Raw genomic sequence first — 18,921 nt, 5'->3', positions numbered from 1 at the left:
AATTTAAAGTGTTCAACTTCCTAAATCAAATTTAAACCTTTCAGAGTGTTGTTTGTTTGTTTGACGGCGCACTCAGCAATATTCCATCTATGTGAAGGCAGGTTGTACATGAGTACAGCTTGGTCAGCTGACAGGCCAACTGGAATACCTGATTCAACCAAGACCACCCGATCTTACCTATTCTGACAATCATTGCTGCTGAAGACCATGTTTAACCCCGGCATTCAAATGTGTCAGAGAATATAAGTGTTTGTTTGGGAGCCATGCCTGAAAGGATTCTGATTCTGCCTCAAACGACAAGCCCAGAATTCCAAGCAATGGGAGTTTCAATAAACAATAAGAGATTTAAAGGTATGTTCAAGAAAAATAACCCATTCTATTACACATACATTTTAATGCCAATAACAAAGTAATGGGTTGTGCGTATCAGTACAATGGTTTTCTGTATTCTCTGGGTTTTAACATTGATCGTCTTGTTCCCTTACCATCTTACTCTCAGTATGAGCTCGCAGTTGGACTAGACTGAACAAGTATAATATATTGTAATAGATATATTATACTGTCGCGCAAAACATTTATCCGCTCTGATACATGTCTTGCTCAATTCTGTTTGATGCTAAAACGATTGCAACTCACTTCCCTGCGGAATTCGGAAGGGTGTAATCACTGCTTAGTTAATGTGCTACTAATAATTACTGGTCAAATTCTCGCCCATGGGTCTATTAGAAACGCTGCGTCTAATATAGGCGTGCTTTTACTATTTTTGCACATATTATGACATTGAATTTGAAACAGGCATCTACTAGACGAAATAGGTTAATTTCTTTTGGATTTGGTTCTCGGGTGGTGCCTAATTCTTGATTGTCGATATAATATGTGATAGTGTACATCTGTTGAATATAGCACAATCATATTTATTTACAGAAAGATACCCGTATCCCCTGACGATCAGATATAGTGACTTTACCAACAATGATGTAAGAAGTGCTAGTATTTCTCCTCTCAAATACTCGTTACTGATCGCAATGGATGATGACCTTGACGGCTTTAGCGTCACGTGATATGGCAGTTTCGAAAGCACGCAAAGTCTCGTTGAAGGTGAAGTGATGCGTGATTAGGGACTTGACGTTAATCTTGCCTGTAGATAGCATTTCCAATGCGGCTGGGTAACTGAAATGACAAATGAATTTAATTGTAGAAGTTTTTAATTTTTGGTAGTAATGCCAACTGAATAAAGGTTTATTTCAAAATGTTTGAAATCAGGTATTTTCTTTAATATGGTTTAACTCGAATTAAAGATACGTAGTCTTGCCGCTTTGTGTCAGTATATTGAACACACTGATTTGACGTTGAGCATTTTAAAGTTTGGACGGGCTCCTTGTATACGAACGTCAGCCATCATCGACGTAGCCTAGAGGTTAAAACGTTCGCTCGTCTAGCCGCAGGTCGGGGTTCCCCACATGGGTACAATGTGTGAAGCCCATTTCTAGTATCCCCCGCCGTGATGTTGCTGGAATTTTGGTAAAAGCGGCGTAAAAACATACTCTTACCATTTAAACGACCTGCAAGGGGTGATATGGTTCTCGAGGTGTTTGGGGCTACAGGTGCTCAAGGTTCCTATTCCATACAGTACCTATCGTGTTAGGTGATCGTACTTTAACAACATAGCGCTAAGGTTTCTTTGCTGGGTGCTAGAGACATGTGATTGTGAGTTTGCCCTGATAATGTTTCTAAAGTACTGTCGGAAATAGAAAAAAACTGGGTTTAGGTTGTTACTCTGTATCCCTAAAATTAACACAATTGCAAATAGCATATGTCAAAATAACCCACATCGGCCTAACTGGGCGTTCAGTGGGGTGCGTACTAGGATATCCAGAAAAGCATGTTTACTCGTAAAATCGGGCAAAACTTAGAAAAAATACGAATAGCTGCTGAAAACGATAGATCAGACTACAGATGGCAATTAGGTCGCTCAGCCAGGTATGACGACGGACCGTCGACTCACTTGGCATGAAATGCACGTGCTGCCCACAGACACAAGGGGTCATCTCAAATATATTTTATGCTTTTTCATGTGTATTGAATATGTCTGTTGATTATCTTATCTTAGCTAATATCTCTATCCCCAAGCCCGACCACAACTACTATCAGCAACACCCGTCTTGGTTTTGCTTTTGAGACGACCCCTCCTACCTGTTTCTTTTTATAGTGATAGTGAGACTCCATGGCAGCTACATCCTTCATAGTTTCAGTATTAAAGTTGTTGTTTTTACGTCTGCTATCGTTTATAATGAAGCTAAGTCTAATTTCAAAATGGACATTCAAAAAGTGTCATTTGTTATACAATATCATGCACACTAATTTGCATAAAGCCATGGTCTGCTCTAAATAAGTCTTTTCGGACTTTGAATAAAACCCTCATTGCTCATTTCTGCACTAATTTCTCCTCAGTAAAATCCTTCTTTTACATTTCCTATCTCCCTCCCACTGAGACTTTAGTTAGGCCGAACTTAGTTTAACAGATATTTCACAATTTCACATATTTACTACCTAAGTTGTAGATATAAATGTGAAAAAACAATTTTTTTCTATTTCCGACAGTACTTTAGATCTGACGGCACCATACTCAATGAAGTCAGAAGGTTACAAGAATGACGTCGATGTGTTACAGGGATGAAGTCACGGTGTTACAAGATTACGTAAGTATATTACAGGGATGAAGTCGGTGTGTTAGAGGGTTGAAGTCAGTGAGTTACGGGGATGACGTCGATATGCTACAGGGATGACGTCGGTATGCTACAGGGATGACGTCACTGTAACGGGGATGACGTTGATATGCTACAGGGATGACGTCACTATTATGGGGATGACGTCGATATGCTACAGGGATGACGTCACTGTTACGGGGATGACGTCGATATGCTACATGGATTACGTCACTGTTACGGGGATGACGTCGGTATGCTACAAGGACGACGTCACTGTTACGGGGATGACATGGGTATGCTACAAGGACGACGTCACTGTTACGGGGATGACGTCGATATGCTATATGGATGACTTCACTGTTACGGGATGACGTCGGTATGCTTACAATGGATGACGTCACTGTTACGGGATGACGTCGATATGCTATATGCAGGATGACGTCACTGTTACGGGGATGACGTCGATATGCTTCAGGGATGACATCACTGTTACGAGGATGACGTCGGTATGCTACAAGGACCACGTCACTGTTACGGGATGACGTCAGTATGCTACAGGGATTACGTCACTGTTACGGGGATGACGTCGATATGCTACAGGGATGACTTCACTGTTACGGGGATGACGTCGGTATGCTACAAGGACGACGTCACTGTTACGAGGATGACGTCGGTATGCTACAAGGACGACGTCACTGTTACGGGGATGATGTCGGTATGCTTCAAGGACGACGTCACTGTTACAAGGGTTGAAGTCGGTTTATCATCCAAAACTGTGTTCCACAGGAGATATTGCTTGTGTGAGATCATACGATATCTCCTAGGAGTAGGAGAGTAGATTTTGTGCAATGCCCTGACAATGCTGTGACGTCATGAACTTGATGACGTCACAATGCTATGACAACGCTGCACTGTTGAGAGATGTATATTTTTCATTGAAAACTAATGAAGAGTGATTTTTTTATGATAACTAGAATCTCACCATAGTGTCTACTGATATCAATTATATCAACACTCGTTGGTAAAAGTAAAACCATCCCCGGTAAGCCCTCGGATATTTGTAACTTTATCAACTCGTGTTGATATAATTGATGTCAGTAGACACTTTGGTGAGATTCTCTTAAGAAATACAGTTCGCTCTAACACCATGTATAGTGTAATAAAGCCCACTTTCGCCCTGAAATACTGTAGTTAAAGCACGAGGACGCTTTAACGTTATAATTGTTCAGGGCGAAAGTGTGCTTTATTACTCTATACATAGTGGTAGAGCGAACTGTATTTCTTTTCTAAGATGCCAAATTTACTGCTTTCTAAGGATAATTACGATTAATCTAAGTCAGAAAACAAACGACGGTGTCGGTGATCTAAATTAAGAATCCTCGCACAGGGCTAACTGGCGCGCTGTTCTATTGATGTGTCTGGCCCCCTAGGTTAAGACAAACGTTACCAGAAAAAAATGATAACAGTTTGATGACGGTTTACGTCCGGACTAAATATCTTCTCTAAATTATTTTAATTACATCTGTGATTAACGTAAACCATATGGGGCGATATGAACGTCGCAATTTTTCTACCAGCGTAAGTTTAGATCAGTACATCCAGATGAAGCTGAGAAGTCAAGCGACATTCCACGATGGCATTGTGGGAATGTAAACATTGCGAACGTTACCGTGTCGCTGAAAACTTGTGAGTCGAATTGAGACATTTTAACCGTCGGAAAACATAAACGTAATGATTCCATCAGTGATGTTAGCTGCGTGAAGCAACTGCAAACCAAGAAACTGGATGCAAAGGAGTAGTTTACTGTAGACGGCCGTACGAGGCGATGACAACTGACATGCATCGTGACGTCGCTTTCATTGTGACGTAATGCAAAAGTGTTCGATTACGAGGGGGCAGACTAGAAAGGCGCAGTGACGCCAATACATTGTGACATAATGCAAAAAGTGCACATTATCGTCTTATAAAGTATTGTCGGCGCCTTTGATCTTTCACCGAAACATCTTAGAATATGAAATCGGTGTGTTACATGGATGACGTCGGTGTATTAAAGAAATGACGTCAGTGTTACAGAGATGACGTCACTGCATTACGGGACTGACGTAGGTATGTTACAAGGATGACGTCACTGTGTTACATGGATGGCGTGTGTAGGGTTACAATGAATGTGTTAAAGAGATACAGTCGGCGTGTGACATTGATGAAGTCAGTATGTTACCAGTTAACGTATCTGAAGATGCCCTTTATGTCCACTTGTTTCCTGAGCGCGACGTCCAGTGGCAGCAGGGTCCGCCCTGACGGTCGTCCCACAGCTACCAGACACCCGCCTTGCCGTGTCGCCTGAAATACAATAGTGAGTGAGTGAGTGAGTGAGGAGATTTGTCAGCTACATCACAGCTACCTGTCACCCAGTCTGGACCAGAAAACCCAGAGACTGAAAATGTAATCAACCAATAAACAAAGTCTGACCATCCGATCCCCATCGGTCGGAATGTATGTATTTCTGTAAACATCCAGCCCTTGAAGATCCGGGTTAGAATTGATCTTCAGTTACCCATGCTTGTCGTAATAGGCGACTAACGGGATTGGGTTGTCAGGCTCGCTGGATTTGCTTGACACATGTCATCGGTTCCCCATTGCGTAGATCGATGCTCATCGATGCCAGTTGATCAGTGCATTGTCTGGTCCGGACTCAATTATTTACAGACCGCCGTCATACAGCTGGAATATTGCTTTAGTGTGGCGTAAAACCTAAACTCACTCACTCACTATAAACATCTCTCGATAATTGGACAAGGAATTGAGAAAAACGGCCGTTAGTAATAAGCTCTGATCCGCCATCATGATAATCTCGGGTCATGACTCACATTAATTGCCAGATCATAGCTGTAGTCCACACTGCTACACTCAATCGTCACTTCCGGTTGACCTCCCATCAAAGCCTCGATTTCACTAGCAACCTCAAGCTTATCGCGCCCATTCACGTTGATTGTATGATTTGCACCGCATGATTTGGCCATCTCCAGTCTGTTGTCGTCTATATCTGTAGTTAAACTGAGACGTTAACATTTTGTCAGCATCGCAGCAAGTTCACACAAAGTCAGCGAGAGTTATCTCCCGTTTCTTGACAAACGTGACATTAGTAAACTAGTGCACAAAGCATGACAATAATATCTTTAACGCTGGTATCTAGGTAGGTAACAATCTACCATTCAATATTTATCCACTGACGGATCCAGTGAGTGAGTGAGTTCCAGCAATATCACGACGGGGCAACACCAGAAATGGGCTTCACCAGAAGCAAACCCGGGTCTTCAGCGGGACGAGCGAACGCTTTAACCACTAAAACTACTACCACTACTGTCGGAAATAGAATAAAAACTGTTATTGGCTGTTACTCTGTATCCCTAAAATTTACACAATTGCAAATAGCATATGTCGAAATAACCCACATCGGCCTAACTGGGCTTTCAGTGGGATGCGTAAGAGGATATCCAGAAAAGCATGTTTACTCGTAAAATCGGGAAAAATTACGAATAGCTGCCTAAAACAATAGATCAGACTACAGATGGCAATTTGGTCGCTCGGCCAGGTATGATGAAGGACCGAGCATGGAATGCACGTGCTGCCTACAGGCACAAGAGGGCATCTCAAAGATATTTCATGCGTTTTCTTGTGTGTTGAATATATCTCAAATCTTGATTAACATCTAACATGTCTTTTTTTCATAAAGTTTATGTTGAGATATGTAAAAAAATGATACCCATAGAAAGTCTTAAATCAGCCATCGTATTAAATGTCTCAAAATAAATAGGTAGCATGGCCACCCGAAGATCGACAGGACTGGGTATTATTTGTAAATTGTTACTTCCCCAGTTTAATTCACCTAAAGGATTATCTTATCTTAGCTGATATCTCTATCCCCAAGCCCGACCCCACCCATCGTCTGAGACACCCGTCCTGGTTTTGCTTTTGAGACGACCCCCCATTAGTGTTTGGTTATATAGTGGTAGTGAGACTCCATTGTAGCTACATCCTTAAGAGTTTTACAAGTAAAAATAATATTTTGTACGTCAGCTAAAGTTTCTAATGAAGCTAAGTCTAATTTCTAAAGCGTCTTTTGTAATACAATATCATCGCACACTAATTTGCATAAAGCCAAGGTCTGTTCCAAATAAGTCAACTTGGACTTACAAAAAAACCCACATTGCTCATTTCTGCACTAATCTCTCCTCAGTAAGGTCCTGTTTTGCGTTTCCTATTTCCCTACCACCGAGACTGTAGTTAGGCTGAACTTAGTTTAACAGATATTTCACGCTTTCACATAGTACCTATATAAATTGTTGATCTAAATGTGAAAATACATTTCTTTTTCTATTTCCGACAGTACTATAAGCTGCCCCACTACCTGTACGGATCCAGAGAGGGAGGGATGTGAATATTATGCGAACGCCTCTTGAAAAATTCTCCTCTGGTAATGTCGTGACTCTTTATTGCATGACACATGCGATTTACTGTATACGTTCCGCCCCTTAGTCCCGCAGGATCCGCATTTCGACCCCATTGTGGTCTCTATTCAAAAACTTCTTTGGTCTGTCACAATCATTACCATTACCACGTTTACAGGGTTGCCCTCGCTTTGCCATGCCAGGATTTGTTTATCACATTCGAGATCAGGGTTGGGCCTTGTTTGTCAGTAAAATCTTTAATCAGTGTTTACGACAGTAGTAAACGACCGGGCCTGCATTGCGTTTCTTCCGTGTCAAGCTGACACGTGAATAACTAAAAACAGTTCATATTGGTGTCTCTACCACTCACTCACTCACTCATTATATGGTGTACAATCATATCCTGACTCATTCCTCATGTTTTTGAATGTTTTTTTCCCAGATTTGTATATTTACAGCGCGTCGAGATATGGTTGTATTGCGGCGTATAACAACATTCATTTAACAGAACCTGTGATTAAAACCTGTGAAGCCCCGGCCACTTTCCCCGCCATCATGTACAGCATTCCCACAGGTCCTGAAAAGATAAAGGACTGTGCGAAATATGAAAACGATTGCCCAGCTCTAATTCGATCGTAAAATCAGTTTTATGATAGTCGTCGCGCTACGTTCGTTTTGTGGAGGGGCGGACTTAGTGATAGTCATCGCGCCCGAATACGTCTCGTATTTCTTTGTGGAACGGAGCTCACGGTCAGCTTACGGTCAGACTCGCACCTTTATATGTTTTCTGTAAATGTCGAAATAACTCAGCTATGTCCCTGTTTGGTAATTCAGCTCTGAGTGATTTATACTCTTCAAAGAAAAGTAGGGGAACCTGAACTTTCAATTTGGATAGGAAGTACAAACTTACAAAGACAGACATCTTATGAACGCACCACCATTTCTCTTTATCACCAACCCTAAACATTAACGTGGGATGGGATGCACGTGCACAACTAAATAGCTCCATACACGTGCATGGGGTCCATTCTTGATTTGGACGCTTTTCAATAAGGTAAATCACTGTAGACCATTAATTTTGACAATCATCTTGCATCACACAGTATGTTGTTAGTGTTTGTTTCTAGACGTTTTTTTGTTTGAAAATGAAATCGTACACTTACAAATTCCACGTCATACACCAATAATCTTTGAAGACCGATTACTGTACGAACAACTATGGTCATAAGGAAGTGCAAGTGATGATGCACTTTCAAACAATCATTATTATCATACCAAAATTGATTGACTCCGATACATCTCCAAACGTTTTCAATCATTAATTAAAAGTTCCCTCACTTTTTTGAAGAGTATATTTCAGATAAAACAGGTTGGTGTTCACGTTTAAATATCAAGGTCTAGTTGGGATAAGGGAGATCACTCACCGAGTAACCGCATACATGTTAAATTTTATATGGGGCATCGTTTCGCTAAGATTAAAGATCAAGATCGTGTTATGGCGTTATACCTGCTCCACAGATCAGTAACTTTGACCCAAGAGTTACCTCCCCTCGGCGACATGCGTAGATCGCTACAGACAGTGGTTCCATGAGAGCACCTTCATCTAGTGTCACGTGATCAGGTAGTCTGTAGCAAACATAAAACAGAATTTGATATTCCGTGAAAAGAAAATACTTGCTATACTTTCGGATCAAAGGATCAGTTGCAATATGGATCACAGCTACTTCTAATTTCACGGCTAGTTTGAATGGGTACCCGTAAGAACGCGCAGAGTTCACACCACAGAGGACGCATCTAGTTTTTTCAGGTTTTGAAAAACACCTTTCCCTGGCTGTATGATACATCTAAATGCGGGTTAATTTCGTGGCTTACTTGAAACAAAAATCTTCAGCGTGTTTGTAGTATCGGCAGATGTTTCCGTGATCAGGGGGCGTGGCACAGAACGTGATATCGGGGCAGAGGTTGTAGGCGCCTTGCTTGCACTGATGACACCGTCGACACGGGGTGCCCGGCTCTATCGCCACCCGATCTCCTACAGCAGTTGTGGATCAACGTACGTGTCAGAGTTACATCGTTCATTCGTTACACAATGAGTCAAATACAAGAAATAGTTGCAAATACGCTGACGTATGAAATAACGTAAACACCTATTGCTTTGTTAATATTTACAAAGACCCCAACGTAAATATTACTTAAAGTGTTTTGTCATGACTTAGTGTTTGGCAACATGTACACAATGTTTGTGACTTCAAAATACCTTTCAAAAAATGTTTGGTTTTATAGTTACGTTGTTTACGTTTAAATAGTCGAAAATCACCAGGTGTGTACTTTCTTTGTACGTCAGTATACTGACCCCAACAAACGACCTTTCTGTCCTACATTAACTCCATAAGTCTATACATTCATATCAAAGTGTTATCCAATGTTGTTAACCTAGGCAGGGTCACATAAATGTCTCATGAATCGTAGTTAAAGGTTTTCCCTAGATGTGAACGGTTTTATCGGATGTTTGTAAGGTGGAGATAGTTTTATAACATCTTTTTGACGAATAACTGAAAGTAAAATAATACCTGCCTATTTTCAAAGTTTTGACCTTTGACCCGACCTTGACCACAGTTCCACTGCCCTCGTGACCAATAATCATCGGGGCCTCGAGTCTGAATCTGCTGTTGCCGCCTCGCTGCCAATACATTATGTCGGATCCGCAGATTCCAACAGAACCCATTTGTAGCAGAACTTCTGCAAAGATACGGCCGCTACATATGGGTAGGTGTATGTTTTTTTTCAAAGAGTAGGTCAGTTCCAAGGTAATTAAAAAATAAACGATATTATTACTCACCCGTTGAAGATATCACTGTTTAAACAATCTACAATGTTATTACAAATTGTGTAATTTAACAACGCGTGCTGCCGGAACTATTTGCACTTGGTCACATGACCAAAATAACGTGATCAAAACAAAATGTCGGCTGTCATTCACAACACGTCTCGAACTCTCGATATTCATCTGTTTCTCGTCTGGTTGCGTGTAATAACATATATATAAATATATGTTAGTTGAAGTTATCTGGTTCCTTTTTCATACACCCTTGTTTATCTAAAAATCAAATTAAATAGACTAATGTTATCAATGATAGATGACATGTATTCATACGCGTGACCCCTGTTATGAAGGCGTAATGCACTCGTTCTGAGATATTATTATGCTAATGTTGGGCGAGTAATAAATAAAATAATAAACGACGTCCCGTGTAATATCATATTTATGAACCTCCTGAATGGTTCGGTATCTAACGAGCGATATGATCAACGGATTAGATGCCTGGTGATAGAAGGAATGCGTGCAGAGCTAGAAAGATTATATATATCTTTCAAAACAATTTTCATTAGACCTTAGTACTTCCGGTGACAAACAACGTTTTATACCTTTTCGAATGGTCTCATTGCTGTCAGTTGTACAGTAAGGAACCGATAACCCTTGCAGGAATAACAGATTTCTGATCTAACTATCCCCAAATTAGTCAACTATTACGACTGACAACAGTTGTGACAGCAAAACCCGATCCGGTGTAGTGAAGTCATACATGGCGGTCGCGCAATTTGGAACCAGAACTGTTTTTTTAATATACGCTTGTCACCGGAAATCTGGTACCGGAAGTAAGCTGGGCCTCGTCTCGATATTGCAAGTGAAAGACTGACTTTCCTTTACCTGAGAAGGTTACGTACGCTCACGATTCGCGATGACCTCGTGTCATCACTATTTGATAGTCATTCGTAAACACAAGGATTGATGTGGTCGGAAATGTACATTGAAGTTTATCAGAGATTGTCTAAAGAAATTTATTTACAAATTGATTGACAGAAGGAAAGTGATGTATACTGACGGCAACATTTATGGACCAACTTACCATTATCTTTAAGGTCAGGCACTGGAATCGGTTCCTGTAAAACAAAAGAACGCTTGGGAATATTTGTAAGATATTGAAAGCGCTTAAGGCGGAAGACTAAAGTTTTCAAACAAAATGCTTTCGACAGTAGCGTTTACAGAATACTGTCATTAGCAAAACCAAATGACATCTTAAAGTTCTCCCAGAATGTTTTGTTTGTTATTTTTTAACTGGAAATATTTGCCGTATAAACATACGACATTCTCGCTGTACGACCTATGGTGTTTATCGAGTGAATGATATTGCGAGCACCAAGCCACTACGTCGGTTACGATGAGACGCAATGGATTCAGTCCCCGAGCTATTCAGACGCTGCTTACAACAATTATAGTAATGTTTGTCTTCTATAGATCCTTAGTATAGACAGAGATATCCACAAGTAGATGTGTGCTTGTAGCCCCAGGGCAAATTTAAGGCCGATCATGAAATCGGATTTTAGTAGGGTCCTGATTGTAGAAAAGTAAAAGTAGATTATCTTGAGGTGAGGTGAGGTGAAATTGGGTTTAACATCGTGCTTGAGAATATTTCGCTCATATGACGACGTGCATGCGTGTGTATGTGTATGTGCGGCTGCTTGTCCTAGCCCAGACTGAAGCTGGTTTTATAGTGCTAGCCGACTGAGCTACCATGCCGCAGTGAAGCATGAATACCCCACTCAGACAAATTATACTGACTCTGAGCCAACCAGTCCTTGTTGTACCCATTAATACCGAGCTCCAGGCGGGGACCAACAAGTACCATATTTTAACGTCTTTTGGTATGACGCGGTCGGGGATCGAACCCGCGACCTTCCGCTCTCCGGGCAGATTATCTTGAAGAGTTGCCCCAAACCCTGGCCCCTTTCCTTCCAAATTGATGCTATTGCGCACAGCAGCCTTAAGACCTATATATTCACATAAGCAGTCGGTTGTTATGTATCACGGGTTTGCAAACACAAAAATGATGCCTTTATTTTATAAAAAACAATGTTTGTTGTGGCCACCAAATTTCACACACAATTGTAAAGGTATATTGTGTTTGCAAACCTTTGGTATGCATGATATTCTGCAAAAAATATATACACCCGTGCATTAATTAAGCACCACCCTATTTTTAAACTACGATGTGATGCTACAGAAAGGTTAGGGTATAGTCATCAATGTAATCGACCTGTAGTTAAAGAAGCTTTATCCACTGACAGTTTTACAAATACCATAACCCTTTCTATTCTTTTTGAATGAATATGTTCATGAAAATGTTATGGGACTGACATTTTCCCAAAATACGTATTCCTCTCCTGATCAAACTACACAGTTAAATTAAGTTTTGATTAAAATAACGATTCTGTTATATACCAAAATGACATTTACACATCAAGTAAGCTTTAATTATCCATAATCAGGAAGAACCCGAATGTCAAAGATTCAGACCTTTTTCCAAACAATTCAGATGGCTAATTGACAAAACCTGATAAAGGCTACATTACTAAGGTTTTGGAATAAATCATTTAAGATTTTGAGTTTATTGTATTGAATAAACACTTCTTCTTGCCGGATACTGATAATTGCAGCTAAAATCTGTTTGTTTTGTTTGTACAGCAACTTTTACTGCATTTTAAAATTTGACTTTATTTTTAGTTTGACTGTAACTTTTCCTCAATCTTAGTTTACAATGAACAATGAATAACGAATTTATAGGCAACATAACAATCAATTATTACTTTCACTTTTCAAAACTAGGTAACTTGTTTTAGGACAGAAAAACACCTGTTTTAAACATAGGCGATTATACTAATTAAAGAACATGGTAATTTCAATGATGTTTTCGTTTTTCAAATGCTTGTAATGCTTGCTCTATCAAATTATAAAGGTTATATCTGGGAAAGAGTTTAGAAAAATACAGGGTGGTGCTTATTTTATGCACGGATGTATATATCATGATTGTGTGATCTGTTCGGTGCTTGTCTTGATCATGATGCCCATCACTTATTTGTTTGGTGAGATACACGAGTATTTACAGAACGCCATCACATCTCAAGCTTGACTAACCGAAGTCAAGTTTCGAGAGTAGGTGAATTTTAGGGCGACACTGGGCCTGAAAAGGTCTGCATGCGCCCAGTGTCAAAAGTAAATGTTTTACAGAGTTACTTCCCTTAGTTCTTTTCTGCATCCCCAAATGGGACACATTCACTTGAAAACCTCTCTGGTTGCAAGATCTATTAATATACGCTCCCAAAAAAGAAACGCATATAGGAATTTCAACTGTATTTTTTGATTCTTTTGAAACATCTTGTAGGCTTTATGAGTCAATGAAACATAAAGAAATTACACACTGGGAATGCAGACTTATCCGTCTTTGGCACCAACTCGAGGACAATCAGTTTGGGTGCCACATGGAGACGTGTGGTGGCGCTGAAGTCAATACCTCTTGTGACCACCGTGGGCATCCAGTGCACAGCATCGCCTCGGCATCGCCTCGGCATCGAACGAATCAGTCTCAGAATCTCGTGTTGCCCAATCGCAGCCCACTCTGCCTGTAGGGTCTGTGCGAGTTGCTGAAGTGTCTGGTGCTGAGGGTTACGGCGTCGCCCCGTCTGTCCAGGGCATCCCACAGATGTTCGATCGGGTTTAAGTCCGGTGATCTTGAGGGCCAGGGGAGCACATTGATGTTGTGGTTCTGGAGGAAGTCTGTAGTGTGACGTGCTGTGTGGGGCCTGGCATTGTCCTGTTGAAACAACTTCCTCTGGCGATCAATGATTGGAAGGAGGTGTGGGCGTAGGATTTCGTCACAGTACCGTTGAGCTGTCAGGTTGCCTTGGATCATCACCAGATCACATCTCCTACGACAGGTGATCGCTCCCCCACATCATAACACTGTCCCGGCCGAATCTGTCCTCCTGGGGAACGCAAGCGTCGGCGAAACGTTCACGTCGACGTCTGTACACCCGCATTCTTCCATCGCGTCGTTCCAATAGAAATCGTGATTCATCACTGAACCAGATTCTACGCCAATTCGGTAGGTTCCAGGCCTGAACGTTGGTGCACCATTGAACTCGATGTCGACGATGTTGTTGTCGAAGCACAGGGCCAAAATAAGGTCTTCTGGCACGTAAACCAGCCTCTCTCAACCTGTTCCTGACGGTCTGTGCAGAAAGCCTCCTCAATCCGGGTATTTGTTGAGCGGTACTGGTCGCCGTAGCTGTTCGATGACGCAGGTGATGTACCCGGATGTAGCGATCCTGCGCCGCAGTGGTCGCTCGAGGTCGCCCACTACGAAGGGCATCTGCTACTGAACTCTGCCGGCGATATCTCTCCCAGAGGCGTGAAATGGTGCTTTGGTGAACATTCATGCGTCGGGCAACTGCACGTTGAGACTGGCCAGCTTCAAGCAAACCAATGGCGATATGACGGTAGGCTTCACTTAGACGTGGCATTTTGCGTTCGTCAACAATATTCCAAATACAGTGAATAATCGACAGACAGACAACCTTTTTATACTCATCATTGAGACGATCTGATCCCCAACTTTGACGTGCATTGCATGTGAATTGTGTATTCTGTGACACTACACGCCGAAATTGAAAATCATGCTGTTAAATACGGGTATTTTACGGATGGTGCGTTTTGTTGTGATGTTTCAAAACATACACACCATAGGACTCATAAACAGAGCAAAACCTTTTGTAAAATGAATCATGTTTTAATTCATTGCTACATGAAATTGGTATTTTCATGATGCGCTTCTATTTTGGGAATGTATATATTATCAAGGAAAATCCAGCATCGAAAATCTGTTTGACAGAGTTATCGCCCTTGTTCTTTTGGATTTAATCAATCCTACCGGAAATGAAGACAAGTGTTTTGTAAACCAGCAAAGATGACATTTTGAGCAAATCGTTGATGAGCCAGTCAAAACTTTATGATTCCAGAGTTATGGCCCTTGTTTCATTATTTTCTTTAGCTTGCTCAAACGTTAACAGGATTCAGGCCAAGAGTAGAACCCATGACATTTTTTGCACTATTTGGGGAAACTTTTAAAGGTCACATGCAACGTAAAAACACAACTTTGCAGATTCTCATACCTTTTGGTATAGACTTACCGAAACAAATGCAAATTCAACTTAAATAGTTGAAAAATAACGTGATGAAAAAAACCCGCGCGAAATCGTAGTTCAAACGATTCACTAATTTTCCCCCAGCGCTTGGGGGAATTCAAGTGGTTTCAACAGCTGGGCTGCGCTCATAGCACATGCGCAGTGAAATAGGTTTGCACAGGTTGGATGCAGGTTGTCCGGTGAATACTCGGAGAAGATTTTGGTGTGAACTATTTTTCTAATGTTTTCTTGATATTTCACAGGCGCGAGCTTTTTATATGTTAGGACAGTAGATTAACTGTTTATATAATTTCGTTTGTCTATTTCACCACACGTTCTTCTTACCGAGTCACTTTCTCAGTTCGATACTTAAAGGCAATGTCATTATTTAGCGTTGACAGAATTTCTAACTGTGATATAGATATGTCGTTGTCACAGACAAAACTCAATGTCTGTTTTAGTGACACCTATGTGTCTGCCTGCCTGTCTGCTAATGACAATATTCAATACACAACTTCGATCACTGACCGCATGCAATTTGAACGTAACACCTATCAGGCTATACACCATAAACAAAAACGCATTGATTTATGGCCCGAGTTCGGTCTCTGTCACATTATGTAACTACACAGACAAAGCAGGTGTGATACTAGTTCACATGACATGTTATGATGTCTGTTGATTGCAAAATGTTATACACAAAAAATGAGCATGTATTTACAAAACCCAACGTCTCTCTATACACACACAATGAGCCGTGAGGGCATCTGCTAATGAACCAGCCGTTACACTTGAGTGCACACCCACCCGCTCTAACTTGGTTCGGTATCCCGGCTGCTTCGTTTCTTGGGAAGTAAGCCCAATTACAAAATATTGCACTTTTGATTTGCGATTGTACGGTTATAATTTTGTTTATATGTTTTTTCATAACCAGCAATGTATATTAACTGTCATGAATAAGTGATACTTGTGTTTTAATTATGTTTGATTTTTGTTGTTGCATGTGACCTTTAAACTATAAATTACATTTTGTGAAGTTTCTTTTTTGACTCAGTATAGTTTGAATAAAGGTAAGGTTTATTTGCAGATGGAGACTCTGGTTTCTTGAAATTTGGGAGGTATCCCGACACTGTAGTATACATGTAAAGAAAAGCATATTAAGGCCCGCTGTGTCAAAGTATCTATTGAAGTATTGACAAAATGAGGTGTTCTTGTTACGTTTTCATAATTTGAAATGTGCAGCTGCATGAGATAAACAAACTGTCCTCTATATATACTGAGTCATAAAAGAAACTTCACAAATGTAATTTGAATAATAATGAATAATTTATCTCTGATGATACATCTATGTATCCGAAATGGGATCCCTATCTTTCGACTCTAGAAAAACGTTAGCAAAACCCACTCAAACCCATCCATTCGTCGTGCAAATGACGTTAGTGCCAAATCAGGATTTGCACGTGCAGTCGATCACGTGATCTTCGCATCGAAGTTTTCTTCATATGCACGTGTTTGCATTGGCCTCAAGAATTGAAAAAACACTTTTAAACCACAGTTCTAGCGGTACTTGAAAAGCCACGATTGTCAAATGTGCAACGTGAACGTGCCGTTGGCATGTTGCAAGCGGGAAGATCAGTTATTGACGTCGCAAGAGCAATGGGATGCAGCCGTCGTACTGTGTATGACTTGCGAGGTCGTCTACAACAAACTGGCACCACTTCTGATCGCCCAAGGTCGGGTCGTCCACGTGTGACGTCACGAGCAGAAGACCGTCAAATCGTCCTACGTCACCTACGTGACAGATTTCTGCCGGCTACACGAACCAGGGCTGAAATGTTTAGAGGTCGACTGTCCTCACAGACCATTCGAAATCGGTTGCGGGCTGCCAATCTCCATTCTCGACGTCCATATCGTGGGCCAATATTGACGTCGTTTCAACAACGTCAACGTCTGCTGTGGGCCCAACGTCACCTCCGATGGACCCAGAGAGACTGGAATCGAGTCGTCTTTAACGATGAATCCAGGTTTACCCTCAGATTCCCCGATTTCAGGCATAGAGTCTGGAGACGACGTCGTGAACGGTATGCCCAATGTTGTGTACAAGAAGTCGACAGATTCGGGGGCGGAAGTTGCATGGTGTGGGGTGCTTTCTGTAGGAACAACCGTTCCCGACTTCTGGTCATCCGTACAAACCTCACAGCTGCTGCTTACCGCGACCAGGTGCTCATTCCTGAACTCGTTCCTTTCATGGCGGCACATGGCCCAGGTCTACAGTTCCAGCATGATAATGCTCGGCCGCATACCGCGATCTTGATACGAAATTTCCTTCAAAACGCTGAAATCAACGTCATGGACTGGCCATCGCGGTCCCCTGACCTTAATCCAACAGAGCACGTTTGGGATGCACTTGGGAGAAGGCTTCGTGGTCTTAGGAACCGACCTCAGAATTTGCAGGAACTTGGCGCTGCCTTGCAAGAACAATGGCGCAGAATCCCCAACCACGTGTTCACAAGCATCAGGCAGTCGATGAGGAGACGGTGTTTGGCAGTGGTGAATGCGCGGGGCTGCCATATACGATATTGAACTGAGAGATTTCGCATTTTTATTCCCGTGACTTGACATTCTGTATACCCATGTTTTGGAACGGCGGTGTAGCCTAATGGAACTGATTATGGCACTGTCAGTGTATCGAGTACATCACACAGATCTCAGCAATGAAATAATAACAATTTAACCACCTTACCATCTCTTTTTTTTATAGTGCCCTGAAGAAAGAATGTGAAGTTTCTTTTTTGACTCACTATATATTCATGAGAACCTGCTAAACCAGTGAAGCCTATTCTTGTACAGTGGTAGCAGACACTAAAGCAGTGCATCAGCTCTAAACATGGCACTTATTCTTAATTAGACATGAGATTTCATATCTGTTTGTGGTAGCGAGACAATTCTCTTGTGCTCAGCCATGTATGGTGTTTTGAAATACTCAGTAAGATAGACTCAAAAGCAGGACATCGCCCCGCCTCTCATCCTTCAGGGTTTAAGATGTCTTACACAACCGCATTGCTCTACTTAACAGCACGGATTTGTTTGTAGGTCATTCATTTAAGACGATAGATAATAAGCAGATCCAAGAATAAGACGGCCTGCTTTTACTGATGCCTACATGAAGCTCAACATCATATTATATATATTGACCTATATAGACGGGTCACCCGCCCGGTATTCTATCATTAATTTCTGAGCGGTTAGTTAACATATGAAGCGACGTGTAATTCATCTCACGGAAAACGAAACAAATGAGGTCATTTAGCGCTGACACAAATCATACTACGGTAAATCACTAGATACTTTAGAAAACCAACAGGTGCCCTGCTGTGCGCAGCTAAATGTGCGCCGTGATGCACGTGAGCTTCGTGACAAGCTCGTGACGTCCGTGCTAGGTTTGTGTATATACTCACGATCACCAGGTCTTTGATAGCACGGAGGACTACTGCCTCGTTGTGTTCCACCGCCATGATGGATGTAATATATACAGGCGAAGATTATCGCTGGCTGTGACATACATTTAATGCATTCAGCCCTTCCTAAGTCGAATGTGGTACAGCTGGTATTCGTAACGTCAAGCTACAGCTGACTGACCTAGTTTCAGGAACTGGATCAAAGTGGTGCTATCTATTCGCTGAGACATGAAATGTGATATATAATATCGGTATGACAATTCAATTCAATTATTGCATCTTTCAAAT

The 18,921-nt window shown here is 41.5% G+C and overlaps 1 protein-coding gene across 1 annotated transcript; it reads right to left on the bottom strand.

Annotated features, from left to right (window-relative positions):
• Positions 1–352: 352 nt before the first annotated feature.
• On the bottom strand, positions 353–18,717 carry LOC124274398 (sorbitol dehydrogenase-like). The gene is made up of 9 exons (XM_046709776.1): positions 18,634–18,717; positions 11,065–11,098; positions 9,731–9,895; positions 9,029–9,188; positions 8,664–8,782; positions 7,668–7,733; positions 5,576–5,751; positions 4,927–5,048; positions 353–1,170 (listed from the first exon to the last, which is right to left on the bottom strand). The coding sequence occupies exons 1-9, from the start codon at positions 18,688–18,690 to the stop codon at positions 1,014–1,016; spliced, it is 1,056 nt and encodes a 351-aa protein (XP_046565732.1). The 5' UTR covers positions 18,691–18,717; the 3' UTR covers positions 353–1,013.
• Between the last annotated feature and the right edge of the window lie 204 nt (positions 18,718–18,921).

This window comes from Haliotis rubra, unplaced genomic scaffold (genome assembly GCF_003918875.1).
Source record: "Haliotis rubra isolate DU_JTF1 unplaced genomic scaffold, ASM391887v1 Scf190, whole genome shotgun sequence".
Lineage (NCBI taxonomy): Eukaryota > Metazoa > Mollusca > Gastropoda > Lepetellida > Haliotidae > Haliotis > Haliotis rubra.
This window is presented reverse-complemented; position numbering and strand designations above follow the sequence as displayed.

What these genes read in the sequence shown, in the direction of transcription:
- LOC124274398 (XM_046709776.1), bottom strand. Translation starts at nt 18,690, where the DNA reads ATGGCGGTGGAACACAACGAGGCAGTAGTCCTCCGTGCTATCAAAGAC. An exon ending in CTATCAAAGACCTGGTGATC is followed by an intron (nt 11,099 to 18,633) that starts GTGAGTATATAC and finishes TTTGTTTTACAG; the next exon opens with GAACCGATTCCAGTGCCTGA. An exon ending in GCCTGACCTTAAAGATAATG is followed by an intron (nt 9,896 to 11,064) that starts GTAAGTTGGTCC and finishes GTATCTTTGCAG; the next exon opens with AAGTTCTGCTACAAATGGGT.